At 40.7% G+C, this 24,304-nt stretch overlaps 1 protein-coding gene across 1 annotated transcript in view; it reads right to left on the reverse strand.

Moving 5' to 3' along the window:
- Positions 1-24,095, reverse strand: part of igsf9ba (immunoglobulin superfamily, member 9Ba) — a gene marked incomplete at both ends in the record, with an annotated part of 60,655 nt that extends 36,560 nt beyond the window's left edge. The window contains 2 exons of the mRNA XM_080054099.1: positions 3,976-4,173; positions 24,032-24,095. Of these exons, the coding sequence (XP_079910225.1) occupies positions 3,976-4,173; positions 24,032-24,095 (262 nt within the window). The remainder of the gene's footprint in view (positions 1-3,975; positions 4,174-24,031) is intronic.
- Between the last annotated feature and the right edge of the window lie 209 nt (positions 24,096-24,304).

A 24,304-nucleotide genomic window follows, 5' to 3' on the forward strand; every position in this document is an offset into this window, starting at 1 on the left:
CTCTAGACAACATTGCGACCTCGAGTGTGATATTGCTTTTATACAGCAGTTTTACAACTTAAATTCACAAGTTAACTTTAAAATGTGATCTTTAATCATTTAAGAATGTATTTGCTTCCGCCAACACAAATAGTCCGACAACAGCAGTCAGAGCGGAGCGCGTTGCTAAGCAACAACTTTACGCGAGTGAGCTCGTCCTGCTTTGTTTACTCTGGTAACATTAACCACGGCTGCCCGATGTCCCGTAAAAATCACCAAAGAAAAGTAACGTCGAATCTAGTTGGTGATTAGGTCCGCTGCCCATTCCAAACCCCCACGCTTCATTTCCCAGAGTTTATGAGTGTATTTCGGCCAAGGGGAAGTTATAAAATGAGGTGGGAAAGCTAGGCTAGGCTAAAGCTATGCTGCGCTCGTATTATTCAGCAGCCTGAGTTTATCTCCACACACTATTGCTGTCTTCAGTAACGTGAGTGTGAGCGACTACCGCTGTGTGTGGCAGAGATGCCCTCTCAAAGGGGAGAGACTCGCCACAGTCAACCTGAGTCACACACACACAGTTTACACAAGTGAAGCTCCGGCTCATCAGTGAGCGGACTGATTTTGACAGTTTGGTGAACAGTCAGAGTGATGTTGTTCGCTCATATCAGCACTCCTTCAGAACGCATGGAATGTCTCTCGTCCAATCAAATCACTCGCTCAGAACCACTGCTGTATAAATATATATATATATATATATATATATATATATATATATATATATATATATATATATATATATATATATATATATATATATATATATATATATATATATATATATATATATATATATATATTATATATATATATATATTGCCATAAATTGTGAATACAAGTGCTCTAACTGTCAAAATGTTCTGAACTTAGTCTTGTGTAAGATAAAGTAATGTTGTTTATAACTGAGATAATATGTACTGGAGACTAAGATCGCGCCAACGTATGTTTGTTATGACTCACTATGTTAACCCTGATAAACTCTACGTAAGCTGATGTTGGTGTGCTAATAGAGTTTGCTATTACTGAAGCAAGACGACCTTCTTCAGTTCATTCTACAATCCCATTGATTGTGTCTCGACTCATGTTTGCAAACATTTAAGATCTGTTTATTTGTACTTAAACATTGTGTCAACTGGTATTGAATTGCCAACTTCTCACCCTAACTAGACAAGCTGATATTTCAGTTCCACGACAGCCTTCAGGGAGGAATAACAATGAATCCAATATTATTTACACCATTATCCCTCTATTCATATAAAGAAATACAAATATATTATGTACACATTTAGGACACTTAAACTAGGAAGCTGAATCCTCTAGCCGTTCGACATGCCATGTTTTGCCTTTATTTCACAGCCTATTACCAGACAGTCAGACAGGGGGTTTTGTACTTGTTAAAGAGGTGGGAATGGGTAAGGGATAATTTTGACCCCATTCTGACAGCTCACAGCTCGCCATCTTGTCACAGACACTGAAGCAACATCAGAAGAACAAATGTTCTGCTGCATAGACTCTGTGTGAAGGTGGTGTCTGAGCCAGGAGAGGGAGATTTCAAGGTTTCTGTGATGAATGTGAAATGTGACAAAACTAGATCAAATATAAAACGGTCGTGATCGCTCCCCTTCGGATCTGCAGAGCACTATGGCAACACTCGGCTCATTATTTTGGTTTTATAGCCAACTTTATATGACTTTATACCATTCCGGTTCAGTCTCACCTCTCGCATATTTTTTCCACCAATGCAGTTTGAGGGCCAGTTCGGAGCCAGTGCCTGATCTGGAATGAGTTGTTTGTGTTTTTATTTGGCCGAAAACTGCTGTCGGCCAAGAAAACTGGTTCCAGAGTGGCACCAACACTTTGCTGGTCTAGAGCCAAGCAGTACTTACGTCAGGGGTTTGGGGTAGAAGAATTATTGACCAACGACACAGACAAACACCTTCTTTTTTTAAAACAGCAATATGAGACCTAATCAAAACATATTCACAGTCTGCAGCAATTGCCACAAGCTGCATACATATGCTAGACCATGTGTAGGCTCGCAAATAAAGCCAGAATCAAAACTTTTAAATGTGATGTTGAAGTTGTTGTGTCTGAACTTGGGGTTATGGTGTTGTTTTTGGCCACAGCAGGTTTCTGTTGTAAGTGGGAAAACAACTCTAAAAACTCACTTTACACCTGCCCAGCAGCTGAGCAGCAGAGAACCAAAGTTGGCCACAAGCTGGTGATCATCTTGGTGCACTTCGTAGCAAAATTTCTAGATATTCCCCTCAGTTAGTGGAGACCAAAACTAAGCTAAAGGAGAGTGAATGTTGGACTGCAATTCCATAGGTTAGGGTTACATTACTCAAAATGAATCCTCCGTATCTACATGCTTCTTAAATGATCAATTTCACCATATCCATTTTAAAAGACATGATAGACTAAGTTGGCGGTACACTTAGCTAAAACAACAATCCTGCAATTAATCTTCCCTTCAGGAAGGATATAGTAATGTTTAATTTGTTGAAACTGTTTTAGAGATGTGTTGACTCAACTGTATGGTGGACAGGCGTTTCTATCATTTTGTCTACCACGTTTACATTGAGGGAAGCGGCCAAACAAATCAGTTAATGCAGGTTTAATACATCCTGTAAATCAGTCTTCAGTTAAAGGTTTATAAAAGCTAAGATTTGTACGCTTTAGTTTCAATCAGATTGCTTCTCCTTGTAAAACCCTCTGTTCCATATACACAGCATGAAGGTTTTTTCAGTCAACTGTATTGACTCTATATGTGCTCTGTGCTGTATTGTCAATTAGAGTGCGCCAGAAATAATATAAGTACAATGCACTAGTAAATTGCTGAGACACGGTTATTTCCCTATATGCACTCGGAGGTAGCAGATGTCCCTGCACATTGGACGCTATGTAATAAAAGGAAGAAGGGCAGTTCAAAAACCAGAACGGTTTGCAAAGGTGGACAAATCTCCCTCTTCGTAGTTAAAGACCATAGTGTACTGGACCATGCCTTATACTTAAAGCCCAACCAGCTGAGGTACAACACACTGGATCACGCTGTAATTGTAGGTCAATCGTCTCAATGAAATAAGATTGGTGCCTATATACACAGCACATTTTGCACTGCAATGTGTTTGACTGGTTATCAGAAATGGCTCTGCTCCCAGAAGCTCAAAATTAGGTCTGCCGCAGTGTAGGGAAAATCTATATACTTCATAGTCGTAGAAATGTTTACAGAATGATTATAGTTAAAAGCACACATCTTTAATTTTTATCATTAAACTATAACTGTCAGTTTGATGGTTTTGGATTACCCAGGGTTTGAGACATGCTTCCTACACTGCATTAGGGGAAATACTGGTCAGGTTACACATGAGTGGTTAATAACATCCATGCCGTCTAACTTAAGTAAATGGTATATATCTTTATGTAAGCTGCTTGGTTGATAACATATTCAATGAAACAAGGTCATACAAGGTGAAACAACCTCAATAACACAAAACGTTGTTGTGACTTAAAGGAATAGTTTATCATTTCACTCTCAGGAAGAAACCGAATAAGCGTATTTTCCAAAATGTCTAACTACTCCTTTAGATCAGTGAAGCTGTACGTTACAGCTTTATTTGTGATTTTATCTGTAAGCCACAAAGTATGTGTATTCATGTGTGGCACAATGCAGTTCACAACTCTGAACACATGAGTGTCACTGTAGTATAGTTTGTGTTTGTGTTTTAGTGACATCTTTCTACTCCTTCATTGTCACTGTTAATCATTGTGTACTGTGATACTTTGTATCTGCTGCAGTGTCAAAAATACAATGTCTTGTGGATTGACTGTGCTTGGCAACTAAAAATATCCTGATTCTACCTCTGCACAAGAGGCATCCTCTCATAAATTCAAAAGTTTAAAACAAAGATAAAACAGACTTTTCAACAAACTTCTTACCAGTGTACTCTGGATCCACATGAGGAGGGTAGAAGCGGAAGTTGATGAAGAAGGGGATAGGCACTCCAAACTTGAACCACTCCACCACATAGGGAGGCTGCTGGCCGTCCAGGGGAGGGGACACGTCACACCCCAGGATCACGCTCTCTCCGGCGCGCGCCGTCACAAACCGGGGCTCCTCTCTCACTCCGTGGGCACCTGAGGGGAAGAAGAAGAAGCCGCATTCACTACCAAGAAGGAATATTAATGTTCGTCTCAACGGGGCTCGAGTGTGACACGTAAGAGAACAAGGTGCAGACTTTTCCTACTCCACACAATCCCTGAAGACAGAGCAGAAAAAGTCAACCAGGACAAATTTACTAATAATAATTGTGTGGCTGGCTATAAAGGTGATGGACCAACATTCTACACACTGGGTTAGAGCAAAATGTTACTTAAGATACAGTATCTCACAAAAGTGAGTACACCCCTCACATTTCTTCAAATATTTCATTATATCTTTCCATGGGACAACACTGAAGAAATGACACTTTGATACAATGTAAAGTAGTCAGTGTACAGCTTGTATAACAGTGTAAATTTACTGTCGCCTCAAAATAACTCGACACACAGCCATTAATGTCTAAACTGCCGGTTACAAAAGTGAGTACACCCCTAAGAAAAAATGTCCAAATTGGGCCCAAAGTGTCAATATTTTGTGTGGCCACCATTATTTTCCAGCACTACCTTAACCCTCATGGGCATGGAGTTCACCAGAGCTTCACAGGTTGCCACTGGAATCCTCTTCCCCTCATTCATGACAACATCACGGAGCTGGTGGATACTGGAGACCTTGCGCTCCTCCATCTCCTGTTTTAAGAAGCCCCAAAGATGCTCAATAGGGTTTAGGTCTGGGGACATGCTTGGCCAGTCCATAACCTTTACCCTCAGCTTCTTTAGCAAGGCAGTGGTCGTCTTGGAGGTGTGTTTGGGGTCGTTATCATGCTGCAATACTGCCCTGCGGCCCAGTTTAAGAAGGTTGAGTGCACGTTTTCAGCGTCATACCAAGAGGTTGGCTTTGGAAAATTGACGTATGAGTGCTGCCAGCATTACTGCAGGGCTTGAAGGGGTGGGGGGTCAACCTGTCAGTGCTCAGACCATACGCCACACACTGCATCATACTGGTCTGCATGGCTGTCGTCCGAGAAGGAAGCCTATTCTAAAGATGATGCAAAATAAAGCCCACAAACAGTTTGCTGAAGACAAACAGACTACGGACATGGATGACTGCAACCATGTCCTGTGGTCTGATGAGACCAAGATACATTTATTTGGTTCAGATGGTGTTAAGAGTGTGGAGCGGCAACCAGGTGAGGAGTACAAAGACAAGTGTGTATTGCCTATAGTCAAGCATGGTGGTTGGAATGTCATGGTCTGGGGCTGCATGAGTGCTGCCAGTACTGGGGATCTACAGTTCATTGAATTCTAACATGTACTGTGACATACTGAAGCAGAGCATGATCCCCTCCCTTCATAAACTGGGCCGCAGGGCAGTATTGCAGCATGATAACGACCCCAAACACACCTCCAAGACGACCACTGCCTTGCTAAAGAAGCTGAGGGTAAAGGTTATGGACTGGCCAAGCATGTCCCCAGACCTAAACCCTATTGAGCATCTTTGGGGCTTCTTAAAACAGGAGATGGAGGAGTGCAAGGTCTCCAGTATCCACCAGCTCCGTGATGTTGTCATGAATGAGGGGAAGAGGATTCCAGTGGCAACCTGTGAAGCTCTGGTGAACTACATGCCCATGAGGGATAAGGTAGTGCTGGAAAATAATGGTGGCCACACAAAATATTGACACTTTGGGCCCAATTTGGACATTTTAACTCAGGGGTGTACTCACTTTTGTAACCGGCAGTTTAGACATTAATGGCTGTGTGTCGAGTTATTTTGAGGGGACAGTAAATTTACACTGTTATATAAGCTGTACACACGCTACTTTACATTGTATCAAAGTGTCATTTATTCAGTGTTGTCCCATGAAAAGATATAATGAAATATTTGAAGAAATGTGAGGGGTGTACTCACTTTTGTGAGATACTGTATGTGGATTCTGATTCTGAATGGTCACCATGCACATGGGCAAACCCTCTCTCTTTAATCAGCTTTCCTCGTCCTTCCACAAAATCTGTCACCTGCATCTGTCGGCCAGTGTTTTGTGGCTGTACCACACTGTACTATAAATGAGCTGCCAAGGGGTTCCATTGATCATAGCTGGCTGCTGCTCAGATAAGCTTTACTATGAGCACCACAAGGCCTGGCGTTGAGCCACGAATGTCCAGGCGAGCTGCCGAGTGTTGACCTATCAGATGACTGAAAGGTCGGCATACCTGCCTCAGCAGAACGCTCACTCTGGGAATGGATTTTCTCCAGCCGCCACCCCCGCTTTCATTGAACCTGCTGTATCTCCACCGTCAGAGCAAGCACCACTATCCGCCCTCGCCCAGGGAGAAATTCGCCTCGGGGATCAAGAGACATGCTGACGTATCACTCCAGAGAAACACCAGCTGAATAACTTAACGCTTTCATTAGCAATATCATTTGCATCAGCAGGGATAATTTGAACAAGAGGAACAAATAGGTTGGGACTTGGAGGTATCACCAGTGTTACCGTCTGTAAAGACCGCTCCATCACCATCATAGTTGTAGGACCTGTTAGCAGCACGGGGCCTTTTCAGGCTGTGCACACCGGAAATAAAACCCAAATATTTTCCAAATCTGGAAAATAAAGCTCCACCCCTCGGGGCCATATGCATCACTTAGTGATTGTGTTTACCAGTTTAATCTGCATCATCCTGTGACAGAGTTAATCCACTTTATTCGTTTTAGCCAGCACAGATTCTGGACAGAAAAAGAGCAGATTTAATCAAATTACACCATTTAAAGTGGAGATGTGGTCTGCCAGTTACAGGCTTCAGTCCTAGAATCTGCTTTGCCATTGTGCCTCTTTGTTAAAAAGGGGAAAAACAGCTATGCTATGCCACCATGAGCTCTATTGAGCAACACAAACCGAATGAAACGCATGTGCATGACTCAATGAACCGCAAATGAGCATTTAACAGCCTTTGTGGGTTTCTGACAGGCCAGCACGAGAATACAAAAAGCTGCACAAGTCTGAGTGCAAACCCAAAACAGGATTAATACCCAACAAACACGCTGTAAATGTTACAAGAAATAAAACTCATAGGGGAGCTGATTGACAAGAAACAGCCGGTGCACATCAAATAAAGAATGTGTAAAGATTCTGAAGATCACTGAGCCTGAATGAAAAGGGAGATGATTGTTGCAAATAGCTTCTGCAGGACGCTCTGCCCTGAAACCTGTACAAACCATGACCTTGTAAAGCTCTTCTAAAGAAACCTGTCCAATGCCGTTTTAAGCATAACAAAATCAGAAATCTTCTAAATGAATCCTTTTAGGCTTGCACACCTCAGCACGCTACATTGCCACCGCATTTATAAAACCTTTAAAAAAAGAGTATAATAAAGCCTTTGGTCAAGGGCTTTTGTCAAGGCATATGGTTTGAATGTATCTCTTAAAATGCTCTTTGGGAATGCCCATTCCAATTGATATGTGCTTAAAGTAATGGTTCAACATTTTTGGAAAATTCTTGCCAAGCGTTAGATGATTTTTATTTATTTATTCACAGTGTGTTTATTGACGTTTTTCTTTTTTTTCAACACAAAAATAAAATCAAAGATAATAAATATAATATATATATGTATATATATATATATATATATATATATATATATATATATATATTATATATACATATATATATATATATATATATATAAATATAGGGGAGAACGGGGTAATCTGAGCCACTTTTTACATTTGCTCCCCTCTAAAAGTTGTCATGTGGCTCACTTTACCCCAGCTGTGGGGTAAACTGAGACAGACCAGAAAAATCAAGGGGGTAAAGTGAACCAGCTGGGGGTAAACTGATCCACTTACTTTTTCCACTCTGAAACTACCATAACAACACATATTGTAACAGTTAGAATCCTGAAAGCTAGCCACACAATCCAGAACTAATGTCGGACTAGTAAAAGAAAGATGGGGTTTGGTCAATTAAGCAAAGCAAATTTTCTAAACACTTGAAAGTAACTCTGAACAAAATCAAATACAACATCTTATAATTAAAAAGGTTTTAATAAGATTCAAATGAAAGATAGAACCAGTTAGATTAGAACCAGCTTGTGTCTGGGGGTCAAAGCATAGGAAAATCAGAACCAGTGAGAACAGCCTGGGACTCAGAATACAGGAGAAGACCCAACTGGATTATAACATCAGCCTGTCATACTCTACAACTAGGCATACTCTACATTCCAGCCCTGAAGGTTACAGGGAAAGATGAGAAGGCGCTCTTTCCGTGTGGTTGCCCCAGGTCGTCTTCCTGGTGTATTTCCTTGGCATGATGGCTTTTCTACAATGTGTATGACATTGAAATAAAACAAATGTTATGTAATATTACATTAAAATATGTTTAAGACTAAACTTAACTTGTGCCTCATGGTGGATTTGGCTCACTTTCCCCCACCACCACAATTTGAGAAAAAACTCTCAGCAATTCAGGCTAATCTTCAGTTATCATCATCACATGGTTTCATATGTTGGTAGTTCATCAACACGTATGATAGAAGTTTTTCTACGTGAATACATTTGCTTTGGCACAACAGTTGATTAAGTTGACAGCAAGAACATTTACTTTTACATGCAAAATACCTATTTTGGTGAAAAAAACATGCTTACCACAGCACCATGAGGTCCTCTCTTTCATGGCCAAGGGGAAATGAGAGAGGCTTGAAAACATATATCTCACATGACCACAAATGTTTTCCGTTGCCTAGCTACAGGGGGTGGCTCACATTACCCAATGCCTCAGATTCCCCGTTCTCCCCTATATATTAAAAAATTAATAAATAAAAATACTTAAATTTATATTTAAAACATTTTTATATGTTTTTTTTCAATCATCTGATATCTTCTGAAATGTTAATCGGTCAAGAAATGCATTTTGATCTGTTCGATTTTCTGAATTAACTCTAACTAATTGTGGTCAGATTGCAGTTGATCATTGTATACTACTGGTTGTTCTTTCTGCTTGTGTGCTTGTCTGCTGTATTTTCGTTATCTTCCAAGCTAGTAATTTGCCTGCTTTCTATCCTTGCTCGTATAATTGTTTAGTCCACAGTAGACTATACTTTGTCAGATGATAATTTGGCATATTTGGCCCTCAGAACAGACAGATTGTGTAATTTTTCTGGATCATCATGGTTGCGCTGTTAGCTTGTGTAACTAATGCGTTAGATGATTGTTACTTAACACTATTAAATGTACCTATGAAATAAAAGGCTACAGCAGCCACGTAGCTTAACTTAGCAAAAGCATAAAGACTGGGAACAGTGAATACATAATGTGGTCGAAGTTTCAGCCAAGATGGGTGTGATTGTAACACAACAGGCTTTCCGCCATTTGAGTTTTAGAGTTTTCTGAGCAGTCAGCACGGAAAGGATTGTCACGGTAAAATAAAGCTCAAATATATTCTCGAAGATCACGTCTGAGAAAACAGAGTCTGGGGCCGACTGTGAATTCTCAGGAAACATGTGTAAACCTTACCAGGTGTTGGATAACAAACCACTTTGAGTGTCTTTACTCTTTACTTACCAATGCATGGCTTTCAGAAGAAAACAGAAAGAAAACAAGCCTTTGCCCATGCTGAATTACAATGGATACATTGTTTGGTTTGAGTAAGTAGAGTCACTTGACATGAAGCCCAGGCTCAAACTCGCGGTGGCTGCAGAAAATCCACTGCTTTCTGTGCAGACGGTTCCGGTTTAGCAGCTTGGGTTTCTTCTAGCTGGCTTTATTTCTGAATACTTGTGACATGGGGAGCACGTCTTGGACAGAGAACAGATTTTAAAGACTTGTGATAATATATCGGAGGACAACTCATTCTCTAACTGCTTTATGGGATCCTCATGAAGGGCCAATCAGCACAGGCTTGGTCATCGCTTTTGCCTTTTTAATTTCCTTAAGAGACACAGTGACCCAGGAAAATTATGGGGGCTCATTCTCTGGAAAATGTGTATGCTCTCGTTAAGACATCAATGTTATACAAGATTCATAAGATCTTCAGAAAAAACTGTCCTGTAGATACAAAGGGATCAATGGAGTAGAAGAGATCATAGCAATTCATGATTGCTTTTTGCGCAGTAAATGTCAACAGAACTCAACTGAAGCTGAAACCCTCCTCATACACAGAGGCAGAATGTGTTGAGTAAGATCTGCATAAATCAGACAGCTAATAAATCCAAGAGCAATATGTTTTATGAATATATCCCTGGCACATAGTGGATTTACCACGATGATCATGAATTCCTGAAGGGTAACAACTCAGTGCGCTGTCAGATAAATCATGTAAGCAGCAAGTACTTCATGTACAAAAGCAAAAGTACAGCAGGGATAATTCCTCATTGTGTGGAAAAGGTTAAATAGACACAGTTTTTCCTTTATGCCCTGTTTCATCAAGAATATTGTGAACCTGAATTTATATCGTGTCATGCATATAACCATGCCCAGTCCGCTAGGGAATAAAGGACACTGTACCTTCACACAAGCCAGGACCAGAGTGCAGCGTAAACACTTCCAAACAACAGAGAAAGTCCAGAAATAGAGAAGCAAATTAAGCATCTTTCACGAACAAATCCTCCGACCGTCATTGTCTACAACAAAAGTAATAAATCAATTGCAAAAACATATAGGCCCACTGTATAGTGCTTGACTAATCTGAATAAATACAAAATAATCTGAATAAAAATCAAAAATACCTTCTTTTCCAGGCTTTTGAGACAAAGACACACCAGGGATTTGTAGAGCCATTCTATGGAAAATCAACTCTCTTAATTTGTGCAGTGCAAAAGATAAAGGGACTCCCTTGCAACTCAACTAACCCCAGAATACCAGCCCTCAATTGGTGAGATATGTGATCCAGGCCCCAACTTTTGTTTAAAGGGCATATGAGTCATTACCTAAATGTTTAGCTCTGACAAGATATTTTCAAACCAAATTCATAAATTGCTCTAGAGAAAAACCAAAAATATCTAGATGCATTTACAAATTAAAATTATTTGTTTACTTTTTCCCAAACCTTTCTTTCTGAAAAGCATCATTTGTGGTTTGATTAGCTACTATCTGCACTTAAATCACCATAAAGTAAGCACTTTTAATTGACTCTGTACGTTAGACAATACAATGATATCACCCAATGTCAAATCTTAATGAGCTTCCTTAATCTGCAGAGCTAAATCATTCATAAATATTGCTGAACGACTTAAAGAGAGGATATCAGCGTGTTTTACTCCAAGAGCTGTATCAAACCAGTAAGTGAACCTATTGATCCCAACACAAGCGACCATGATATCTACTATTCACATCAATTTCCAGGAGTTTTAAGGTGAACAAATCTCTGCAACTCCCAATTAAACTTAACATGCATGAGTGGTTATAGCCTTTGTCAGTTTTAATTTAAAAAACAATTGTTTAGTCTGCTCATCAACAAGATTATGTTCCACATGGAAAGGTTTGTTAGCTATTCTGAGTTGTTGGACCACCTTAAAAAACATTACTTCAATTGACAACACAGAGATTAATTTAGTTTTCAAAATCAATTTGAAAGCAACTGTCTTAATCTAATTTGTAAACTTGATTTAGAAGTGTGTAACAATTGTCTTTTCTCAGTGTAGATATAGCATTTTAGGACCAATTAAAGTATCTAATCCTAAAGCTAATCCTCACATGAAATGCTCAAACTATAAAGAATATTGTTATACTTTTGTTTGGAAAATTGCTTTAATGATTAACTGATTATCAAAATAGTCCTCACTTTTCTTTGATTCGACTGATGGTTTCAGCTCTTGTGAGAACTTTTTTTTAAGACAGTCATCATGATCATATTTTTCTTTTAATAGAGCAGTTATCCAAGTGCTTTATGAGATGCCTAACAAATATATTCAAAGCACAAATGCTTAACAAAAACACTAAGAGCTGAGTGGAGCAGCCAAAGAACACTGTTTACTGATACAAACAAAACATGATGTAACAAACTCATAAACCAATAAGGGGCATCTGTCAGAGGGTCAATCAGACAGCTGTGCAGCCAAGCACATGAATCATCGCGGCGTAGCAGCAGGGGGGTGGGGGCATGCAGGGTTAAATCCGTCAGAGATTTCGACTTCCAAAAACAGCTCTGGCACATACAAAGCAAACCACAGTGTACTTTCAGTAATGACCACAGATTTGTACAGTAAGCAGACTCTCAAGGCAATTTTTGGGCAGCAATCAGACTGGACTTTGCCGAGCGGGCAAAATGTTTTGACAGTAACAACGTCCAACAACACATTGAACAATATTGTGGAAAATGATCAAATCTGAGGGGGTTCAATGGTTCAGCAGTGATTGGAGTTTCTGTTGTAGGGTGACAACCAGAACCATATTTCACTCTGTAAATCTAATATTCACAGTATACGTCCTGCTTGGATTTGATTCAGCGTATTTAAACGAGAACAACCGCCGCTGAGTGCAGTTTAGATATTCTGTAAAGGATATGTCAGGCTGTGTGTGCGGCTCAAAGTAGCGAGGATATGAGCGCTGCTATGAGCCGGACACAGCTCCCTATGTGGAGGATGTAATGGAATATACTATAGACTGGACGGAGGCTTGGAGGGAGAGTCTCAAGGACATGCAGCCACTGGGCTGGATGGGCCACTGACAGGGCGGTAATTGAATGCCAGCCTGCATGTGCTGAAGGTCACTTCAGAGAAAGGCCTGTGTGTGCGTGTGCATGTGTGTGTGTGTGTGTTAAAGTACAGCACAATATAAACTATCCTCTTGTATCCTGGTTTTGATCAAATTCAAGATGTGACATTTAACTGGATTTTCATCTAATACATCTTATGTTAATCTAATTGAGTTACCTTTAGTAATTTTAGGACAAACCTTGGTTTCTAGCAGCATGTACCACCCTGCTCGATGTGGCATTGATGAAAAGACAACAATAATTACACAGTTTACCCTTCACATTACAGATAATATAGTATAGCAGTGATTCTTGAGAAGCAGAACAAAAGGCTGTCTTCCAATATTAACTGCTCTTATGTTAAAAGTAAAAATATTTAAAATTGTAGATGTTATTAGCGATTAAGAATAGAATGTCTGGAGCACAATTATCCCCTTAAATTTTATTTTATTATTATGTCAAAGATATGACACTTGTCGTCACAACGTCCAAAACAGTGTCCACAGAGAAGGGTTCAATCATTCATATGCAATAAAACATGTACTTTAATGATTAAAAAGAGCTTTTTTCATCAAAAGCAACACTAAATAATCTGTCATATCAATAAAAACTTTTTTTTACAACACATTCATGTTTTATAAGGTTGCTTAGTAGTGGGACACTTTTTGTCACCACCGTAAAATAATCCATTAAAATGTAATAAAATCAGGCAAAATAAGGGGCAGCTTTCCACTACCTCTCTGTCACTTCTGCTTTCCAATGCTGTCAAAGTCCCTGCAGTCACAATCCTGAACAACCATCTGATCTAAAGCGTCTGCTGGCCCTTCATTTAAACTGTGTCCACTCGCTCAGTTATACCAAGACTCATCGAGAGTTCTGTCTGGAAGACCAGTTGTTCAGGCTGAAAACACGCAAACTCTCTGTGTTACCTACACATCTATCATAAAGCACTATCTCTACTCGTTACTATTAACTTGCATGCAAAACTCCATTCCTTGCCTCCTCCCACCACCCTTTTTTTTACATTGTGTAGACCGAAAGTTATCTTCAAGTCCAGGTAATAGAATGCTGTCCACAAGGCTGTATCATTCAGCAGATACGATAATGACTTCAGTTCTCTATACTTTTAATTTTTTAGGAACACAATCCAAGATAGATTTGGTCTTTTCATTATTAAGCCATATTTATTGGCAACACCTACTGTGCTCCCACCACCACCCCCTCAGACAAGCAATGCTCAGTCAGGGATGTGCTGACACATCCTTTGCACATCTATCGAAGAGAAAGAGAGAGAGAGAGAGAGAGAGAGAGAGAGAGAGAGAGACAGAGAGAGAGAGAGAGATGAGTGAAATGGGCTTGGCTTGCCAAAGGGCGAACCATGGGCACTGCACTGCCAGAGAGGCGCACAGTATGGGACAAGTTTGGCAGGAGCCCCTAGTCACAGACAGTACTCAGTCCAGCAGTCCAGCCATGATTCAGTCTTGTCTTTTTGTTATAAAAGCTTGAGCCAAGTTGTATTTATTATTTTTTCATTTGTGTTTATCACACCAAGACGCATATTGTTTTAACCAGCGCTTATTAGGGCATTTTGTGTAGCTTGTCTCATTACAGCTGGTTATGAGTGCTGTGTTTATCAGCATCAAGAAATCATGAGTAACACAGTGCGTGCAGGAAAACCCAAAAGCAACTCATATCTGCCATATCATAGGCTGCTCAGAGATCCTCATCAGCTCCACGCATCTTCCAAATCACAGTATCCGCTTCCACTATTTCCCATTCGATCTCTCTCTTTCTCTCTTACATTCACTCGCCCTTCCTCACAACTCTTATTTAAACACTCAAGGTGCAGAATCGGAGTGAACTCAGCGAGGGTTCAACACTTAAAGGCCTACTTCACCGGTTTGAATATGAAGGTGTATTGAATTCTGAGATCCTATGTAGTATAAATGTGCGAAAAAAATTGAAATCGGTTCATCCTAGCCTGAGAAAAGGCAGAAAGAGTGTTTTTTTAACCCTATATTTCTCTTTCTGTGATGTCACGAGAAAGAGAAATATAGGGTTGTAGATGTTTTCCTCGGCTGATTATTTTCTATTTTGTCCATAAACTTATATTTGTTTGCCTTCAACCCTTAGTCAGGTCACCACTCACAGGATCTTAGGTGTTTCCTGGGACAGAGTCCAGTCCCCCTCCAGAGGGGTCCAGGCTCAGCTTAATGACGCAGTATAGCCTTTTTATTTTTTTATTTTTTTATATTTTTTGGGCATTTCTATGCTGTATTGACAGTGCAGAGAGACGGGAGTGACATGCAGAGAACGACCGCGGGCGGGAATCGAACCCCGGTCTGCTGCTGGGCCCGGCCCGGGGGGGGAAACGCCCTACCAACTGAGCTAAGGGCTCCCCCCAATAAAGCCTTTTTTTAAACGGTTCTGAGATTAACAGAATAAATGATTACTGATTGATTTATTACTATTTATTTTCTCTATAACTGTTCAATTTTATACATTTCATTCAGCTGACTAATGCTAATCGCAGGGATGCACAATTGATTTTTTTCAGCTTTTTGAAGATATACATTTTACTGTACAGATCATTTAACTGGACATACTGTAAGTGTGACATCAACACACCATTATATTGTACTTCTATTAATATAGGAATGTTTTCAGAGGCTGTGAGAGCAGCAATCTATCAGACCAGAACCACATGATCTGAAAAACTGGCTTTCCCAGAATGCTGCAGGGCTTTGTTTGCAAGAGAGACTCCGCTGGGACTGGACCGGCTGATGGAGGGAGGGAGAGCTGGCACATGCCCAGTACCGAGAGTCTGCCATCCACAGCTTGAGCGCAGGCCCTTTCCTAAGCTCATTACTAAGCTTCACTCTTATGACTGCGAGTGAGAAAAGTGCAGCGGTGTAAAAATATGAAGAAGGGAGATGAAACTGTGCTGGGAATCTGCGGGAAAATGATGAACTGGTCAAACTGAATCATTTTTTAGAACGGTCGGTTGAAAACACAGCCGAGCAAATCTGTTAAGTACACATGGATAGAAGAGAAGTGACACAATGTTGCTACAAATAAACAACTGTGTGAGCGCTGTGTAGATAGTCACTGAGAAATCTGGATTTTATATTAAGGATTTATTAGATGCAGTTAGTAAGCTGCATGGCGGCTTTGTGTTGCTGAGTACCGGCCTCTACCAGCAACAAGAACATTAACTACTGAAGTACTGTTGTGCTGAAGTACTGAAGCACTTTCTTGTAGTATATCAGTGGTCCTTTACATGAATGTGACAGCTGTGGTTACTTTTCACATGAAAACTGTATAAAATGTGACCATTTCTATGAACTGAATTACTAACAGTAATAGGAGTAGTTAAAATTTTGGCCCACCTCGACCATCATTGATTATGCATAATGACTACTTTACGGTAAGAGCATGCTGCTGCTAATATTAATGTTCTTTTCCAGTATAATTTTGTATGCAGTATCTGGTATTTGTAGTAGAATATTTTGACATTGCATTACTACTTATAGTAATGTAATGGATCTGAATGCCTCCTTCACAAGTGGCAGTGGTGGCCTACTGCTGGCCTTGTCACTATAGCAACACATATACAGTAGTAATGTCAGCAAAGAAAGACAAGGTACTCTGCAGTGTACACAAACTTAGTTTAAACTTTTGCTGCACACATTGCCTGATCTATTTTTGCACAGGAGGCATCTAGTACACTTTGCTGGAAAGTTTTTAATTTTGATGGAACTTAAAGAGGACCTATGATACATTTCTACTTTTATGACATATAAACGTTGTTATAATGATTTATAGTCATGTTTAAACATACTAGAGTATCAAGTAATTACGTACATGCATTTCGACGTATTCCCTGCTGACCGTCTGGGGTGGCTGTGCAGAGCACTAAAAACTATGGCAGCCGGTCGAGCCGAACTTGTTCAAATTTCCGGGATGTGTGAGTCACGCAGGTATCGTTTCTGTCATGTTTCCATATATGGTAATGCTGCAGCCTGCTACTCAGGCAAGCTCCCAGGTTGCTATATATAGCAGAGGGTGACATTACTAGCCCAGTGCTCGCTTAGCTCAGCCGGTAGGGAGTTCGTTTAAGAAACAGTAGACCTGAGTTTGCGTCCCGCCTGGGCTGTTTCTTTGCAGACTAGGCATTTAGAATTGTTTCACTATATTTTATCAAAGTAGGCCTACAGGTTCCTATCGTTTAACACTGATTCAGTGTCATAAACCTTTTTGTATTATTTGTGTGCCACTGTCACCTGCCATATATACTAATAATGGTACCTTACAAAGCATAAAATTGTCATAAAATCTACTACATCAAATACCATTGCTGTAGTACGCTAACTGCTATGCACCGGCAAAAGGAGGGGGGGTGGGGGGGGGAGCACGACTTCCCTTCGCAAGGTAACCAATCACAACGGAGTTGGGTTTGCAGGAAGGGGGGGAGGGGGTGGAGATGGCAAAAGCAAAGGCTGTATCTCGATTCAGGGGTTGCGGTCTACGAAGGCTGCATTTGAAGACCGATTGCGTCATAGCGGCGCGCAAAGGTTGTTCCATTTGCAAGGCTCCTTGCAAGGCTCCTCATATGCGGCCGAGAAATGCAGCCTTCGTTTCACGGTTTTGAAGGCTGCATCAGATGTATCCTTCGCAGCCCAACATATCCCATGATTCATTGCGTTTTTTTCAGAGATGGCATACAATAAAATAAAAAATAACAAAACACCAACGTGTTGCTCCATCTTCTTAACTTTTATCTTCCTTTCTTTTTTTCTTGTACTTTTTTTTCTTTTCGTCTGGTAAGCAACTTCTTTTTCTTTTTTCTTCTGCTGACAAGGCTGTTTCCGTTGGCAGCTATCAGGGTTGCTAGGCAGCACAGGAGCGGCGAGTCGTCACGCAAGGTAACGGCTTGTTACGCAAACCGGAAATGCTCGTAAACGGAGACCTGCGGAGACCGTCCCGTTTAACAACGCTTGTTCGGCCCTGGTTCGGCCTTCGAATCGGCCTTCATAGGCTATAACCTTCATAGACCGCGAGACCGCGTCCTACCAAGGAGGCGGTCTCTGTAACGGGATACAGCTAAAGTGTTTACAGGGCCTGCTGGATCGCCAAAATAAGAGAAAGAGCTTCCCGAAAATCTACATAGTTTTTTGTGTTGTGATTCGTGTCAGGTTGCTCTATAGCAGTTGTTAACAAGAAATTAAGACCAGAAAAGTAGTATAATAGGATCTCTTTAAAGGAAAAAAAATTTAAAGTCAAATAAATAAATAAGCTTGTTGTGGTTTTTGAACAGGCCAGTGCAGAAAGTAGGCATACAGTGTTTAGGAGTACAATCTCTGAACAATCATGGTCTAAACCCATAACCGCTTGAAACCACACATTTCTTTTAATGTATTCATTTGCAGCATTAATTGCTTTTGAATAGGACTGACCCAGCCCCTTCAAACCCTTTTGCACTGTGATCATTTAGTGCCCGTCAACAGTACACACTGAAATACTGAGCCTGCAAGAGTTCTAAAGGGTCAAAAGGGCTTTGATTAATATGTTGAGAACCAAACAACTTGACATGAACTGACAAATGTGATCAATGTATTGACATCAAGAAAATGTATGATACATACTCTACTTGTGCGGTTTTATAATGTTTTAAGAAAGACAAGCGTGTCCCTTACCCATATTAATAAAACTTTTGAAAGCACTGCAAGTGTTAAGCAAATTAAAACACTTCTGTCAAAACATTTCCTAACCTGTCTCACTGAAGCAGCTTCACACAAAGTCCCAGACAGCTCTGACATCCACAGATAAACCCAACACAGCCCAATTTAGGTGAACCAGCTAAGGCTGGACCCCAGACACAGTAGGAGGGCTTTCAGACACTTGCCTTGGCACTACTGGGAGGCCTCAGATATGAGAGCAGCAGTTTTGACACTGGGGTTGTCACCGACTCAGAATATACCATTCTAATCCAATCTCCCTGTTCAATACAGAGATTCAGTGGTAGGATATTATTAGTAGGCATACTATAGGAAATCAGAAAAGTACTTAGGAGTTAGATATTATGGCGGGAAAGGCATTTTAGATAGGCTATCTGAAAATGAAGCTTTGGTAAACAACCTTCAGGGCATTTCAGATGCTTGCCGTCTAAACAGTCAAGTCAAGAGGATGGCCAATGCGCATGCTCACAATACTCTTCCATGGTGTTTGACATGACACATTATCGATACCTACTAGCCTGGAATGATAACATCAGTGTTTTGCTGGTTTATTGTAATGCACAATGACTGAAAACAAGAACAACAGCTAAACTTAAAGAATCTACATCAACTGAGGTGGTTCTGGGTGATGATTCCAATCATTGACTTTCAGGGGGCAGCCCTATTTGACACTTACACAAATACTGTCTGCATCAATATATATATCTCGTCTTTGAATATGCGCCCTCAGAGGAAAGAAAAAAAGCCCAGCGACAAGAACAAGTGTGCCGAGCCACAGTTCACAAGGGAGCTCCAGATCCTGTGAAACATCAAGGAGCAGTCACACAAGAAAGGAATTACAGATGAATGCCATCTGGCCAAAATCCAGCTCAACAAACGCTTAAACCCAAAAAACACCAAGCGAGTCCCAGAACAGGGCTGAAAATAGTCCTTCAAATATACTACTCCCCGACACTCGCCAAAGACATTTAATCACTTCTGTATTGCCATCAGTGTCCCTCTTGCCTCAACTTGATTGGTTGCCAAGTCACCGTTGACTTTGTTGAACTAACCTCGAGGCTACCTGACCATATGTTGCCTCCCCGATGGGCACTTGGCACAAGAAAACTTCCTTGACCGTCCATTTATGGTGACTGATGCTTCTTATCTGAGCTATTCTGTGTAGAACACTGACTGATTTGCTTGACTGGCTGTAAAGGGAGTACTCACAGTAAGAGGGAAACATTTTAAGTTGTTGTGGTTCATCTACTTATCTTATCTTTCTGCATTTTCTAATGTGATATTGTAAGTTGGTATATTTTTCTTCATGTACAATAGAATTTAGAAAAATTGTGAAAACTTTTAAACAGCATACATTTTCTCTAATACATTTTAAGAGTTTGCAAAAAAAAAGTCACTTTACAAAGTTGTAACTTTTTCAAAGATTAAATAGTCATTCAAATGATCAGCTTATCCACAGGCTAACAAAACCGCTAACTGCAAAGCCCAACACTCCAAGCACTCGCCAAGAAGCAGAAGACTCATGGACATGGTTTATTTTTTATCAACATCGGCCCAATCATTGTGTAATACTGCATCTGCGTGCTCCTCTGATGGTCCTATTCCCAAGCTTTGAAGTTAGAGCATATTTGGTGCACATTTTACTTTTTGATGTGACCTTCTGCTTCAGTTTCTTTTTTTCAGGCCAATTTGTCAATGGGAGATACAGTCGGCACAGATGACACCCTGTCTTGAAAAATCTCGCTATTTTAAATCGTAACCCTCTGTTTGCGGACTGCACCTTACAATTGTAGCATCATCCTGCCAGTCACAAATAATATCCAGCTAAACTTGAACCATTTACTAGTCTTTCAATTCAACTATAAGATGAAAAAGCATGTCATGCATCTGGGACTTCTGTCTTAAGTTTCCCTTTTATTTTCCACACACGAAGCTACTTAATCTACACAAAGTCACATGAAACAGATAAACCAAGCACATTTTCATATTTGACAGACTGTTACCAATACTTACTAATTAACTGAATAATTGTTCATTAAATGATTATCAATTGTCATTGTTTAATTTCATGTGACTACTCTAATGGATTTCAATCTATTTAAATTGATGAATGTAAAAATTACCCATGTTTGCAGATGACACCCACCTTTTTTTAACAATGCAATGTCTTTCTGCAATTCAAAATAGCAGGGCTGTGCGATCCAAGTAATGTCAAATTGGGATTTTTTTTTTAATATCTTTCAGATCACATGCAGCGTGGTGCAGACCAGTCTGAGTTTTAATATACGTCAACTGACATTAAACACTAACTAATATCTAAGCTATAGTAATGTTTCAAGTTTAAATAACATAAATGGAATGTCTCATTTATGAATGTCTTGGCCGTAAAACCATTATTCTGCTAAATGTATCCAAACAAAGTCCCCCACTGCTGAATATATAACATACTGGCAAGGCAAATTATCACATTGTATACCAATTGTTTCAGGAAATGACAGCATTCTTACCTACCACTGAACAGAGTGCACATATAACAAAATACAACTGAATAGAAAGGAGCCAAGTCTCAGCTCAACTGAGCTGCCTTCATCCAACTGTTCTTCTGTTTGTTTTGGAGCAAGTATTTTTGGACCATCTGTTTTGATTTACGTTCATTGGACGTTTGGAATCTGACCAGTATCTCTCTCCGCATAAGGCAATGAAAATGTTTTATTAAATCATCTTGTAAGTGCTCTTACCTCCAAGTCTGATCATGGAAAACCCATTAAACTTTCTTAATAGAATCATTTTTCATTAGTACAATGAAATACAGTCCAACAGGATTGGATCAGGAGGGAGTTGAAACAGCTGACATGCATATAACTAGCTCCTTCGACAGGGAAGCATCTGGTGTGCAGCTTAATATCACAAAGTTAATTATTATTACTTAAAGGATCACTCTTGCTCAGTGTCTGATGAGAAGATCAATACAACTCTCATATTTGTACGACAAGTATGATGGTTTGACCAACAGCCGATTAGCTTAGCATAGCGTAGCACAAAGACTGGGAACAAGGGGAAAACAGCTAGCCTGGCCTTTCACGTAAGACACTTTTTACACTCCCATTCTGTATGAATTAATCAAACATGTTTATTAGTGAGCTACAGAAATGCTGCTAGGAGGATCCAGGCTACCTCATTTTCCCCACACCTTTTTTCAGTCTTTATACTAAGCTAAGCTAACCGGCTGCTCAATATAGCTACATGTGAGACGGATCAATATTGAAACGGTATCAATCTTGTTATGTATCTCTTGGCAAGAAAAAGAATAGGTTTACGTTAATCGAAAATACTCGATTAAAATGTGTTGAAGCACACGGTGACTTCTTTTTCCAGCGTATACTTCTGGTACCTAGCACACGTCTTTCTGCAGACAACAGCTACCCAGGAAATCCAGACACACCGCTAGCAAATTTGAATTTGCTCTGCAGCTTACTCTGGGCACGAACCATTGGAGCTCATTAACTATGTCAGAAAGTTCCAAGTCACCAATCAAATCATACTATCTGATATGTGCTGGCATAACCCGGACAACGGTGCTGTGGCGTCGAAGTCGTGATAGTTAACAACAAAGATGGCTGTGGATACATAGTTTTAAGCGGCTTAGGTCTTGACACTTAACGAATTGGACTTGGAGCTTTTTCTTTAAAAAATTAACAGAAGACGGCACTTTCATGCTAGGAGGATCCAGGGTCATTTCATTAGCAAGAAAGATGTAATTTCTGTTTTTTCGACCGGATATGGCAAAAGTTTAATTTACCAGTTAGCCCTGCTGGTCGCTAAACAATGTCACTTTGTTCATTGCTCTGATTGGTCGTAGTCTGTCGTAGTGCTATCCAATTGTGTGCAGTGGTATTGTTTTTTAAATGAATGCCTCTGCCGCCCCTTGAGTTGGGAACGTCTATTACTCATTGTCTGACCCTACACAGTTCTAGATGTGGGTCTGGATTTCCAGGCTAGAGAACCGCTTATGCTGCAGACAATCTAACTATGCATTTATAATACTAATACCATTTAAATCTTGTCAAAAAAATCTGAAACTTTGATGACAGCTTTGTTTCTCATTAGTAAAAGGGGATGACAAATTGGTTGTCACAGATGATCTTAACATGAGTCTCAGTGGTTTCAGACTGGGTCCACAGACACTATATTCTGGGATGCTGTAATAGAAAAAGTAGCTCTCATTTGTAATTACTAGGCGGTGATTTGTGACTCTCTGGTGCCAACTGTTTAAAAGTAAATCACCTTCAGTGCAGTGCTGATACCAGACAGCACCTCTGAGCCGACATCAATGCCTTCATAAAATGGAGAATGTCTGCTTTAAACAATCACACCCATGAGAGATCCCCTGTCCCTAAATCAACTGTTTCACCGCATCACTAGAAAGTAAGTTTTTCTTTAACACTGTGCTTAGCCTGGACCCGGCTGTCATCGCGGGAGGAGCCAGACCTGCAAGGGGGTCCAGTTTTAACCGGGTATGTGTGGGGTCATTGGGATCAGTTACCCGGCAAAACAGCTTGGCACATGTCTCCCTCCTCTGGACACGAATGGGAAAGCAAGGTTAAGTAAGTACATGGGTCAATATAGAGGGGGCTCAGGAAAAATGAGAACAAAAGGGATATTGTGCAGTCCGGTGCTCCAGGAATGAGTAGTTTAAGAACCACTTAGATCAGCATCACTAAAAGGCGAGCCTAGTGTGTGCTCAATGCATCACACACACATACACACACACACACACACAGCACCGTGGCCGCCTCCATGTGCAACGTGAAATCCAGCATCCCCATGAATCCCATGCAAGCAGCCACCGGCTCTATCAATTCAGGAGTGCATATTGTCTGACAGGCAATGCATTATTTAGTTACTTTTCCATCTTGAGGGCTGAGACGGTCACACCCCTCTCTGGAGAACTCAAATGGGACGGCATGCTATGATACAATGCACACATTTCCCCTCAGCAGCAGCAGCAGCAGCAGAGGAAGAGGAGGAGGAGGGAGGGGGTAGGTGGAGGCAGGGGGGCGTTATTTTCCAATTTGCTCGTTGTTTTATCACACAAATGAGCCTCACAGATATCACAGTACAAGGCCTGATGCACAGCTCCATCTATCCAGCCCCCATCCCTCTGGCCACTACTAGCACTTGCCTCACTGGCATGTGAATATCACCCTGTCTCACATTTCATGCATCTGAGCAATAGGCCATTTCCAGACAATTGTTGTTTCCCAGATACATTTTAACCACGGCTGAACTTGCACGTGACAGACGAGATATGCAGCCATTTGTTAGAATGAATTAGCATCCACAGTTCGTATGACCTAACAGAGAAAAAAGGAAGAAAGGAAGAAAAAGAAAATGCAGCACCAAGCGCACGCGAAAACAGCAGATAGGCTATCATTATGCTATGTGCGGCACAAGATATATTGCACTTCAACTCACCTTGAGCGGCCGTTCCTCTGGTGCTGAATACACTTGCTATCAGAGTGGCCACATACCAAATCATAGTACTATTGCCGACCAGCTATTACCACGCAAAGTGCCCCTTTCGACCAATCTCTCATATTCGACCTTGCACCTCACGGTCTCTCAGCGAAAGCCCCTCTCTCATATCCTATTTTCTTTCCTCGTGGCGTTTCCCTTCATCCCTTCCCTCCCCCGTCCTTCCATCCGCATCCTCTCCCGAAGAGACAGAGCACCTGCACCGCCGCGTTT

The sequence above is a fragment of the Ammodytes marinus genome (assembly GCF_949987685.1).
Source record: "Ammodytes marinus genome assembly, chromosome: 3".
Lineage (NCBI taxonomy): Eukaryota > Metazoa > Chordata > Actinopteri > Uranoscopiformes > Ammodytidae > Ammodytes > Ammodytes marinus.